The 13,721-nt window shown below is 42.4% G+C and overlaps 1 protein-coding gene across 2 annotated transcripts in view; it reads right to left on the bottom strand.

Moving 5' to 3' along the window:
* The window catches only part of LOC110535098 (dual specificity testis-specific protein kinase 1), a 48,734-nt gene that overhangs the window by 26,259 nt on the left and 8,754 nt on the right, over positions 1-13,721 (bottom strand). For both annotated transcript variants that reach the window (XM_036936189.1, XM_036936190.1), the window contains one exon: positions 237-445. In XM_036936189.1, the coding sequence (XP_036792084.1) occupies positions 237-445 (209 nt within the window). The remainder of the gene's footprint in view (positions 1-236; positions 446-13,721) is intronic.

Below are 13,721 nucleotides of genomic sequence, written 5' to 3'. Positions count from 1 at the left end.
AAACAGATTGATGTATGCTCCGTCATTCCTTGCCACTAAGTTCCAATTAGATCCAACACAAAACATGCTTTGTCTTAAATATGCAGCGCAAATGGAACCCTATTGTGTATATAGTACGCTATTTTTACCAAGGCCCATAGGGCTCTGGTCAAAAGGAGTGCACTATATAGGTAGTAGGATGCCATTTTCGATGCATACTAGATTCACTACAGATGGCTTATTGAGGGACCAGGTACCTTGTAGACTTTGGAGAAGAAGCCGCTCCCGATGAGCTCGGCGGTAAAGTTCTCCCAGAACTCCAGCTTGCGGACGGCGGTGCGGAGCTTCTGCCAGCGGTCCACATGGTAGTATTTGTCAGAGGACTCACCATAGAGCCTGGGGCTGGTGGGCTCTGAGGACACATCCACGTCACAGTCACACATCCTGGAGTGGGGAGTGATGTCTGCTGTAAGGTAGACACACACACACAAAAATACACATGAACACACGCACACACACACACACACACACACACACACACACACACACACACACACACACACACACACACACACACACACACACACACACACACACACACTTGTTAGTCACACTTGTTAGTCACACCCCTCACCTCTGTGACAGATTACATTGAATGCCTGTCCTTACAAAGAGTCTGCAATAACCCCAAATAACGCTATGTCGAAAAAAAGTAGAGCAGATGAAAGAGACAGCGGACAATAATTAAATCTACGCTCATTAGCTCAATGGGATGGAACGTGCCTCCCCTTTATGGAGAGAAACAAAGAGACATGAATAATGGTTCCTTAAAATAGTGTAGCAGGCAACGCAGGTGAGAGACTGTCCAGTGTAGCTGACTAATCAAGTGACTTGTTTTCCCTCCAGGCTAATAATAACAAGGAAGATCGAGAGGGGTTCTATTCATTTTAATGAGAGCATCTGATGAGAGGGACATGTCCGCCTACTACAGGATGAGGGGGTAGATATTTGAAAGTAAAATGTGCTCTTCTGATGATTCATCTGGAGAAGGTGATCCTCTTCCATTAATTCATTTGTAACCAGATAGAGGTGAATGGAGCTTTTTCTCATAAGATTATGTTCCTTAATTGCTTTATGTATAATTATCAGTGTGCGCTTCCATCGTTAAGGAGTCCTTTTAGGCTTTGAGGCATTCTAAGCCGTAGAGGCTAGTGATTTTTCAGTGGGTGAACGTGTAAAATAAACTTAATCAAATAAAATAATATACTGGACTGTCTGTGTGTTTTAAGGGAAGGACATTTCTGTGTGTTTGAAACCATATTGTGTCTGTACCACACTGGAAAGGTGCCTATCCTGCTGCTATGAAAACAATATCTTACTTAAAATAAGTTTTTTTACTTGACTTCCGAGGGAGCAATAACAAACCTGGTCCTGACAATGACGCCAGTGAACAGCACAGACTGACACGCTGACACAATTGGCAGGGCTTCATCAATCAAGTGGGAATCAACCCCACCATGGTAATCACCATGAGAGGCTAGCTCTCACACACGCTGCCATTGTTTTAACAGCCACAGCCGTGTACAAACAATCACAGTGTTTTCATCTCAACTGCAGCCCCCCCCCCCCCCCCCCCCCCCCCACCACCACCACCACCACCACCACGGTAACACCAACCCGGCTGGCTGTCAGAGAAAACGCTTGCAGTGCAGCCTTATCATGTCTCTCTCACTGATGAGGATCTACAGTATATCATAGAGACACTCTGTCTTTCACACAGTTACCAGAGCTATTCTGTAGCCTGCTACAACCCACCTCAATCAAACAGTTACTTCCATAGAAGTCAGAACATTGTGTGACAGACCATAGAATGTACATCCTATATGGCATTCAGAAAATATGGATGTGGATTACAGTCTGGTTTGTTTGAATACACAATGGTAGAAAATCAGGTAATGATGTCAGCTTCCCTTAGCATCAATCTGATGGCACTTCACTTTAATTGGGAGTGAATCTCAGTTTACAAACAACAAATCTCTCTCTAGATTGAATTTCATATTGTTTGGATTTAATTTGTGTTTACAAATCAGATTTTTCGGTCCGTCTATTTCAGCTTTGTCTTACAGAGGGGTTTTGTTACTGAGCCAAGAGCTGCAAAAAAAGTGAGAAATCGAGTTAGAAATGCATCCTAAATGGCACCCTATTCCCTATAGTGCACTACTTTTGACCATGGGGCGAATAGGTAGAGCACTATGGAATAGGGTGCCATTTGGGCCGCAGGCTTAGTAAAGTGATTTCCTGTGGAAAAGCCTGTTATCACACTAAACAGTGAGTTTGACCTGTGTCTGACCACAGAGACCTTCAGGAGAAAAACTACCAGTGGGACCGCCCTACTGACGTCCTACCCACAGATAAGAAATGTGAGTTATGAGACCTTCACAGTGAGACCAGTTCACACCAAGATGAACTGGTGAACCAATACTATTCCTCAGGGGAACGACTCTCTGTCTGAGGAAGTCCCACGTATCTGACTGTTATCTCAGTTCAGGGCAGAGAGAGAGAGAGAGTCAGAGGCATCTGAACCAAATTCTTGTGTACTTCAGCAAGGCCATTTCCTGACTGATGTGGAATCACGTCAACAGGTGACGTCACAAAGGATGACACAGCCTTCACACAGACACGCAAGCAACAAAAGTTTTCCTCGTGTCTGACAGGATCCCTGTCATGCAGCAGCACTCTCTCACCTGCAGAAAGAAGTGTCTGTGTCCAAAATGCCAACCTATTCCCTATATATTGCAGCGATCTACTTTTGACCAGAGCCAATTGGGTGCTATTTCGGACATACCCAGTGCTAATGTTTTTTAATTTATGTGTTATCAACTTTTAAAACATACAATCTACATTTACATTATATTCAGTCATCTAGCAGACACTCCCATCCAGAGCGATCCACAGGAACAACCAGGGTCAAGAGCACCAACCATCCAAGATCCTCCCACAGTTCCCCCAAGAGCTGCCCGTCAACCATCTGAGACCCCCCCACTGTCCCCCCCAACAAACCTCAAGCCAATGCCCCCCTCCAAAACCCCAAGCCAATGCGGCTCTCCAACCCAACCAAAACAACCACCCACCCAATATGCCAACAACCAACAGAAAGGACAAAAGAGAAAAAAAATAGAAAAACTAAGGAGAAAAACTAAGGAAAATAACAATACAAAAACAAGACATCAAGGCTAACTATATGTGTTTGAGTGCATGTGTGGAACTATGTGTGTATGTGTGTGTGTGTGTGTCTGTGTGCACATGTGTGCGTTTGAATGCGAGTATGTCTGTATGCATGCGTACAGTAATAATGAACTTAGTGTAACAGCAACATGCCATCCACACACAGGCTTCAGTCAATATGGCAGGCCAGTCTACTCTAGTCAGATTCAGAATCTGTAAATAGTCTCCACTGCTCTGTCTGCTGATCTCAGACACAGACCATTATGGTACAGATTGAAAGCTAGGTCATTAATCCTACATAATGATTTACTCAGGGCATGTGGCTCCAGCCGAGTGCATTAGGGTGAACACAACACCTAGTGTGTCTCAAATGGCACCACATTCACTACTTTGACCAGGGCATATATGGGCTCTGATAGGGAATAGAGTGCCATTTAGGACGCAATACACTTAGGGTGGATCCAATGAGGACACTTGAAGTGTTAATTGCCTCGTGGCTCTTCAGACATCCATCAAGGGGAGACACAGGAACCCTAATGCTGCCTGCTTATGTCTGCAGTTTGGTGACCAACACAGGAAGAGCATGGAGAGATCCTGTTGTGTGGCTCTACAGCTGATCAATAGGTCTGAAACATACGGCACCCGGCCAGACCACACATATCTGTGGTGCTGAATGTGCTCAGTCTCAACTATAGGTCACATCACACAGGTGGAATATGCAGAAGCCACTTGAATTGTTTATTTAAAATGTACAGTATGTACAGTTTTAACTTCAACTGTATGTACAACTTTGGAAGTATGCTTGGGGTCATTGTCCATTTGGAAGACCCACTTGCGACCAAGCTTTAACTTCCTGACTGATGTCTTGAGATGTTGCTTCAATATATCCACATCATTTTCCATCCTCATGATGCCATCTATTTTGTGAAGTGCACCAGTCCCTCCTGCATCAAAGCACACCCACAACATGATGCTGCCACCCCTGTGTTTCACGGGTGGGATGCTGTTCTTCGGCTTGCAAGCCTCCCCCTTTTTCCTACAAACATAACGATGGTCATTATGGCCAAAGAGTTCTATTTTTGTTTCATCAGACCAGAGGACATTTCTACAAAAAGTACAATCTTTGTCCCATGTGCAGTTGCAAACCGTAGTCTGGCTTTTTTATGATGGTTTAGGAGCAGTTGCTTTCAAGTTATGTCGAAATAGGACTCGTTCGACTGTGGATATAGATTCTTTTGTGCCTGTTTCCTCCAGCATCTTCACAAGGTCCTTTGCTGTTGTTCCGGGATTGATTTGTACTTTTCACACCAAAGTACGTTCATCTCTAGGAGACAGAACGCATCTCCTTCCTGAGCGGTATGATGGCTGCGTGTTCCCATGGCGTTTATACTTGCGTACTATTGTTTGTACAGATGAACGTGGTACCTTCAGGCATTTGGAAATTGCTGCCAAGAATGAACCAGACTTGTGGAGGTCTACAATTTTTTCTTCTGAGGTCTTGGCTGATTTCTTTTGATTTTCCCTTGAGGTCAAGCAAAGAGGCACCAAGTTTGAAGGTAGGTCTTGAAATACATCCACAGGTGCACCTCCAATTCACTCAAATTATGTCAATTAGCCTATCAGAAGCTTCTAAAGCCATGACATCATTTTCTGTAATTTTCCAAGCTGTTTAAAGACACAGTCAACAGTGTATGTAAACTTCTGACCCGCTGGAATTGTGATACAGTGAATTATAAGTGAGATAATGTAAGCAATTGTTAAATGACTTGTGTCATGCGCAAAGTAGATGTCCAAACCGACTTGCCAATACTATTGTTTGTTAACAATAAATTTGTGGAGTAGTTGAAAAACGAGTTTCAATGACTCAAATCAAATTTTATTTGTTACATGGGCCGAATATAACAGGTGTAGTAGACCTTACAGTGAAATGCTTTCTTACAGGCACTAACCAATAGTGCAAAACAGGTATTAGGTGAACAATAGGTAAGTAAAGAAAAAAAACAACAGTAAAAAGACAGGCTATAAACAGTAGCGAGGCTATAAAAGTAGCGAGGCTATATACAGACGCCGGTTAGTCAGGCTGATTGAGGAAGTATGTGCATGTATATATGGTTAAAGTGACTATGCATTTATGATGAACAGAGAGTACCAGTAGCAGTAGACTCCAACCTAAGTGTATGTAAACTTCTGACTTCAACTGTATGTGCCATGTACTGTATGGCTGTCTGTCTGAGATTGTATGGGTTCTTGCTCAGCCTGACCTGAGAGTCCAAATCAAGGCATAACTCAATTATGCATGAACAGCTGAAATGTTTTCTAGAGAAAGAGATAGAGAGAGAAATAGAGAGTGAGAGAGAAATAAAGAAAGGAAGGAACTGAAGGAAATAATACAAAGGGAGAGACTTTCAATGAACTGAGTTTCTGCCAGGAATAACGAAGGTAATTGCATAATAACATTTAAAGGTTCAAAATAGATGGCATAGCAATGAGGTAAAATATGCAGCTGTTAGCATCAGTGTTACAGTCAGGGAGAAACTTGGAAAAACGTCTAATTTTGCAGTGAGACTGTGACAGCTTGTTGGTTCCAGTTCCTCTGTATCTTACACATATTGTGTTATTCAGAAAAAGCCATCATCTTTATGTTGTTGTGCGTAATGTGTGTGGGACCTCTAGAAATAGGTTCTCCCACTATTGGACTAGATCTGAGTACCAGCAACCTGAGGCAAATACAGCGTTTCAACACGAGTGACCAGCTACTGAAACCTAACTAACTCAATCAGTCAATAAAATGTATTTTAGAAAGCATATAGAGTACATCAGCAGTTGTCACAAACTGACATAGGCCTATTGACCATTCATTGACATCCATTTCCTCTGTCAAAATGTTTTATTTAAATTAAACTGTTGGGGGAGGGACACATTGAATAACACATTCATAAATCAAAAAATAAGGTTTTGAAAAAGAGTTTGAAGTATCTGTCCTATACAATATCTAGGAGACATAATAAACCTCACAAATATATATATATATATACACTGCTCAAAAAAATAAAAGGGAACACTTAAACAACACAATGTAACTCCAAGTCAATCACACTTCTGTGAAATCAAACTGTCCACTTAGGAAGCAACACTGATTGACAATAAATGTCACATGCTGTTGTGCAAATGGCATAGACAACAGGTGGAAATTGTAGGCAATTAGCAAGACATCCCGAATAAAGGAGTGGTTCTGCAGGTGGTAACCACAGACCACTTCTCAGTTCCTATGCTTCCTGGCTGATGTTTTAATCACTTTTGAATGCTGGCGGTGCTTTCACTCTAGTGGTAGCATGAGACGGAGTCTACAACCCACACAAGTGGTTCAGGTAGTGCAGCTCATCCAGGGTGGCACATCAATGCGAGCTGTGGCAAGAAGGTTTGCTGTGTCTGTCAGCGTAGTGTCCAGAGCATGGAGGCGCTACCAGGAGACAGGCCAGTACATCAGGAGACGTGGAGGAGGCCGTAGGAGGGCAACAACCCAGCAGCAGGACCGCTACTTCCGCCTTTGTGCAAGGAGGAGCAGGAGGAGCACTGCCAGAGCCCTGCAAAATGACCTCCAGAAGGCACCAAATGTACATGTGTCTGCTCAAACGGTCAGAAACAGACTCCATGAGGGTAGTATGAGGGCCCGACGTCCACAAGTGGGGGTTGTGCTTACAGCCCAACACCGTGCAGGACGTTTGGCATTTTCCAGAGAACACCAAGATTGGCAAATTCGCCACTGGCACCCTGTGCTCTTCACAGATGAAAGCAGATTCACACTGAGCTCGTGACAGACGTGACAGAGTATGGAGACTCCGTGGAGAACGTTCTGCTGCCTGCAACATCCTCCAGCATGACCGGTTTGACGGTGGGTCAGTCATGGTGTGGGGTGGAATTTCTTTGGGGGGCCACATGTGCTCGTCAGAGGTAGCCTGACTGCCATTAGGTACCGAGATGAGATCCTCAGACCCCTTGTGAGACCATATTCTGATGCGGTTGGCCCTGGGTTCCTCCTAATGCAAGACAATGCTAGACCCCATGTGGCTGGAGTGTGTAAGCAGTTCCTGCAAGAGGAAGGCATTGATGCTATGGACTGGCCCGCCCGTTCCACAGACCTGAATCCAATTGAGCACATCTGGACATCATGTCTCGCTACATCCACCAACGCCACATTGCACCACAGACTGTCCAGGAGTTGGAGGATGCTTTACTCCAGGTCTGGGAGGAGAACCCTCAGGAGACCATCCGCCACCTCATCAGGAGCACGCCCAGGCATTGTAGGGAGGTCATACAGGCACGTGGAGGCCACACACACTACTGAGCCTCATTTTGACATTACATCAAAGTTGGATCAGCCTGTAGTGTGGTTTTCCACTTTAATTTAGAGTGTGACTCCAAATCCAGACCTCCATGGGTTGATAAATTTGATTTCCATTGATCATTTTTGTGATAATTTTTGTGTGATTTTGTTGTCAGCACATTCAACTATGTAAAGAAAAAAGTATTTAATAAAAATATTTCATTCATTCAGATCTAGGATGTGTAATTTTAGTGTTCCCTTTATTTTTTTGAGCAGTGTATGTATTTTTTTTACACATATTTAACCCCCTGTTTAACCAACATGATACAAACATTGCCAGCAAAATCATTTTAAATTTGAGATTTTTTGCATGAGCTGCTTCTTAATCCAGCACATCCGCCTATGTCGGCCTTCCACATCTGCGGTGTAAGGTGAACGACCTACAGCGGTGTTTGACAGACCATGAGAAATCAGTCTTCTGATGAAAACGTCTAAAGCAAAACCTTCTTAGCCTACTAACAAGTATGACCTCAAAGATGAGACAAGATGGTGTTCTCTGTTTTGCTCTACAACTCGTCTGAAGGTAACCCATACAAATGAATGCACGTATGGAGGTAGTTTTGTGCAAACAAAAATAAGGGGTAAAATAAGTGTAAAAATATATATATATTTCAGGAGCTTTCTTATATCTGCTAGATAGACACTAAAATCCTTATTCCTTATGATTTTTTTTACTATCTTTGTTACCATTTTTGAATGGAATGTGTTTTCTATGGGGTATAGTAGTAAAGGACTAATTTTATATTTTATCAAATAATTTAAACTTTGTGACACCCAGCATCGTAACAGGTTATAACACGGTCATAACCAAGTCATAATATTTCATAACAGCTGATATAACTTGTCATAACCTGTTATCACTGTCATGGCACATATATTTATACCTGTTGTGACATATATTGTGTGTTTTTATGTCTAACTAACTTTAAACGAAAGGAAACTTCTTGTCATGGAAAAAAATTATTTGAATAAATGTGAGTTAAAATAAAATAACGCAATATATGTCACATAAAAATATGGGCCATGACAGTGTCAGCTGTTATGACATATTATGACATGGTTGTGAGCGTGTCAGAATGTGTCATAACGTGTTATGACACTGGGTGTCAAGTAAAGTGTTACCAATAAATGTTTTATATATTGTTTTATACTTTAAGGGGTCCTAAAACTCTAAATCAAAAAGTTAAATGATCCATTGTATGACCAGCTTTCCTTATTTGAACCAAAAAGGCACTATTAAGGCTCTATTCAAGCTATATCGTGGAAGTTCAGCGCTAAATATCCATGTGAAATTTAAAGGGGGAGTAGAAGGGGGGGGACAGCAGGCTAAAGATTGTCCATAGGCTAGCAGGTAAGGTAAGTGAGAGTTGGGGGGGGGGGGGGGGGGGGGGTAGCGAGGGGATTGTCCATCGGAGAAGTAGCAGTTGGCAGGGCGAGCAGACTAGTGGTGGCTATTCAGCAGCCTGATAGTCTGAGGGTAGGAACAATTGGCCAGCCTTTCAGTTTTTGCCATGATGCTTCTGTACTGCCATGTCTGAGTGATTGAAGCGGGGAGGACAGGTCATGGTTTGGTGTCTGGGGTCCTTGAGGATCTTCTTGGCTTCCTGTGTCCTGTAAGGCAGTGTGCACCCCATGGTGCATTTGGCTGCATGTACACCCTCTGAAGAGTCTTGCGGTCTGTGGCGGTGGAGTTGCCGTACCAGACTGTGATGCAGCCCAACAACATGCTCTCGATGGTGCTCCTGTAGAACACTGTGAGGGCCTCGAGGACAGGCCGAATTTGGGGTTGAAGAGTCACCGTCGTGCCTTCTTCACTATGTTGTCCGTGTGGTTAAACCATTTCAGCTTCACTGAGATGTGTACGCCGAGGATTTTGAAGTTATTGACCGTCCATGGCGGCCCCGTTGATGAGGATGGGGGCGTGTCCAGCCTGGTTCCTCCTGAAGTCCACAATCAGCTTCTTTGTTTCGCTAACGTCGAGGGAGGGGTTGTTTATCTGGCTTCATGTCGTCAGAGTGCTTACCTCCTCTCTGTAGGATGTCTCGTCGTTGTTGTTGATCAGGCCTACTACTGTCATGTCGGCAAACTTGATGATGGAGTTGGAACTGTCTGAGGCCACGCAGTCGTGGGTATACAGGGGATACAGGAGGGAACTGAGAACGCACCCTTGTGGGGCCCCCGTGTTGAGGATCAGTGTCGAGGAGATAATGTTGCCTACCTTCACCACCTGGGGGTGGCCAGTCAGGAAGTCCAGGACTCAGTTGCATAGGGAGGAGTTCAGACCCAGGGCTGTGAGCTTTGTAATGAGCTTATAGGGCACTATGATATTGAAGGTTGAGCTGTAGTCGATGAACAGCATCCTCACATATGCATTTGTTGGCTGGATGCAGTGTATGGTAGGTTACACAGAATGTCAACAGCACACAATGTAACTCTGTCCCTCTCTAACTTGTGTTTGTCCAAAACAGCACTCTATTTCCTATATAGTGCACTACTTTTGACCAGGGAATGCATAGGGCTCTGTTCAAAAGTAGTGCACTATATAGGGAATAGGGTGCCATTTCAGACACAACGTTCTCCTGTAGATCCCATGGAACTCCTCCCGTGCATTGGTCAAACAACCAACTGGAACTAAGGATTGTTTCGGCATGTTCAGGGTAGCCAACCACTGTAAAAGTAGTCCATTGCAAACACCAGACTCAAAGACTACTATCATCAGCACTCAATAAAACAATCATGTTAAGGCATCCTGAAATAAAAGCATTGCAGCCTCCATTAAAACCTGGGAAGTATTTGATTATGTAAGTAGGGACATTGTTCCATTAAAATGTGGAATTGACATTTAGTGAGGGAGGACATATTAGGAATTAAAGAACAGTCTGTTTCTTGAACAGTCTTGAACAGGCGTCACTAATACTGTAGGAAGGAACAACATAGTTTGCAAAGCTACCAGTAATTTACCAAAGTTAACAGAATATTTAGTAATTTTGGTAACTAACATAAAATCTATGGCAATCAATCATAACTTTGGTAATTTATACCTAAATTTTTTAAATTCATAAACAGCATTAATTTTTTTTAAATCTACGTGTCCATATTGTCCATGAGTTTCTAGTAGATAATAGGCTAATTGATTAAATAAACATTTAATCAATAATGCCATTATTTTCAATTACTTCTGCAACTCATCCAACTGTTTACTTTTTTCACAACTGCCACCAGTTTGCCGGCAAAACATTGACAACAAATACATAGTAAAATAAATAATAGTGTGTAAAAATATATAAGGATATTTCATATTAAAAGCATTGTCTTGTTTATTCTATGTGTAACTCTGTTACTCTGTGTTGTTGTATGTGTCAAATTTCTATGCTTTATCTTGGCCAGGTCGCAGTCGCACCTGAGAACTTGTTCTCAACTAGCCTACCTGGTTAAATAAAGGTGTTTTCAAATAGCCTACCTGGTTAAATAAAGGTGTTCTCAACTAGCCTACCTGGTTAAATAAAGGTGTTCTCAACTAGCCTACCTGGTTAAATAAAGGTGAAATAAATCAAATAAAAAAATAAACCTCATGTTACATTTTAGCAGACATTGTTATCCAGAACAGCTTACAGCAGTGAGTGCATATGTTATACTGGTCCCCTGTGGGAATTGAACCCATAACCCTGGCATTGCAAGTGCCATGCACTACCAACTGAGCCACACGTAAAAACCTATGTTGTTTACTAAGTTTCTGGTTCATATTTAGGATAATGTTTTACAGATATGTCATTTTATATAATTATTTTATATATTTTACATGTGCAAAGGGCAGAGAGATGGCAAGAGAAATTACAGACACCTGTGTTAATCTTAACCCTTGTGTAGTCTTAACATTCTGTATTCTCCCCTTGTCTTAAGGGTAAAGAATTCACAAAAATTGACTAAACCCCTAAAATAAAGCAAAGGAACAACCTGTCATTCATCACAAACTTTGATATCTGGGTTTTCCCTCTTCACAATGCAGAAAGACTGCATTTAATCAGTGGACAGCAATCATTTTTTATTACAACACCTGTCATAATTCTTCATTATTATTATTATTGCTAAAGGTACTGCATAGGTGTAAACATACATTTTTTAGCAAGAGATATTACTTGTATAGCCTAAGAAAGTAGCAGAAATGTGCAGATAGTTTTGAATGTGTTTTATTGAAGGGAAACAATAACAGTCTTGAACTTATTGGCAACAGTGATATATTCTTATATACTGTACAATGAGGAATTCAACTACAAAATACTAGTCTTCTCCCATTTTTTAAACCATTGCCCCCACCCACAAGGTGTATAAACAACAACAATAAATAAGTATAACATAAGATAATAGATACAAAAATGTGAAGAACATAAATCAATCAACACTAATTAGCACATGTAGGACAGTATGCAAGTGTGTGTGTGTGCAGATGTATTTCTCACATGTGCAGCACATACAGTAGTATTTGTTTTACAATCCATATTTGGGGTGCAGAATTGGCACCTCCTCCTCTTGCTGCAGCCTCAGCTGCAGCCTCAGATGGATCAGGACAAGATTCAGCCCCCTGAACAGCTTTCACAAGCCCTGAAGAGGCTGCTGTGCGGGGGAGGTGCTCCCTTCTTTGAATGTGTGGGGTTACAAGTGCCTTTGCCAGCTGCTCCAGGAACACCCTCCTCTTGTTCCGCTTATCAGGCATCCAGGTAGGGTTGATCTTGTTCCATATCACAAAGGCATTGTAACATCAATTATGTTATGGAAGATGACCAGGGGCCAGTGGGCAGTCATCCTCCTGCAGCTGTAAGTTATAATCACCTTGTCCAGGATGTCCATATGTCCTTTGTTGTGGTTGTAGTCCAGGATGAGGGCTGGCTTTCTGTCCTCACGATCACTGATCTCAGCCGTTTTGTGCAGTGTGCTCTGGAGGATCACATTCTTGTTGCTCTTTGGGAGGTAAGAAACTAGAGTGGAGGTGAGCATGAAGGCAAACTTTGATGAAAAGGCCTCTCACCCCCCTGTTGCGAGGAGTGCAGGAGGAGCTCAGGCTTGTTCTTTCTAACTGTGCCTACCATGGTGATCTTCCCCTTCATTTCAATCTGTAACACACATAATCTCAATTTCTCATTGTGTGTGTGTGTGTGTGTGTGTGTGTGTGTGTGTGTGTGTGTGTGTGTGTGTGTGTGTGTGTGTGTGTGTGTGTGTGTGTGCGCGTGCGCGTGTTCATGTGTATTTTTGTGTGTATGTGTCTACCTTCTAGCAGACATCACTCCCCACTCCAGGATGTGTGACTGTGACGTGGATGTGTCCTCAGAGCCCACCAGCCCCAGGCTCTATGGTGAGTCCTCTGACAAATACTACCATGTGGACCGCTGTTTTTAGTAGTGTGTAAATTATTTTATAACTGCTGGGTCAAAAAACCTAAGACAATCTTTGTACCCTGGTGGTGTACAGCTTTCAATGACATATGAACAAAGGCGATGTTTCACTTTTTCTAATGTTGGGGTCAATCTAGGAAAAGTAATCAAATTTCAAGTTGAAAAAATAGAATTTAGGGTGTTTTCTCTGCTGTTAAACATAGTGACGGATCATTTTTTTTTGACAACACAAAGGTTAACTACCCACTAGATGACAAGTGGTAGACTACAGTCGTGGCCAAAAGTTTTGAGAATGACACAAATATTAATTTCCACAAAGTTTGCTGCTTCAGTGAATTTAGATATTTCTGTCAGATGTTATTATGGAATACTGAAGTATAATTGCAAGCATTTCATAAGTGTCAAAGACTTTGATTGACAATTACATGAAGTTGATGCAAAGAGTCAATATTTGCAGTGTTGACCCTTCTTTTTCAAGAACTCTGCAATCCGCCCTGGCATGCTGTCAATTAACCTCTGGGCCACATCCTTGCATAATCAATGAGTTTGTCAGAATTTGTGGGGTTTTGTTTGTCCACCCGCCTCTTGAGGATTCCACAAGTTCTCAATTGGATTAAGGTCTGGGGAGTTTCCTGGCCATGGACCCAAAATATCAATGTTTTGTTCCCCGAGCCACTTAGTTATCACTTTTGCCTTATGGCAAGGTGCACCATCATGCTGGAAAAGGTATTGTTCGTCACCAAACT

This window comes from Oncorhynchus mykiss, chromosome 11 (assembly GCF_013265735.2).
Source record: "Oncorhynchus mykiss isolate Arlee chromosome 11, USDA_OmykA_1.1, whole genome shotgun sequence".
NCBI classification, from domain to species: Eukaryota; Metazoa; Chordata; class Actinopteri; order Salmoniformes; family Salmonidae; genus Oncorhynchus; species Oncorhynchus mykiss.
Note: the sequence above shows the minus strand (reverse complement) of the source record. Positions and strands in the feature narration are given on the sequence as shown.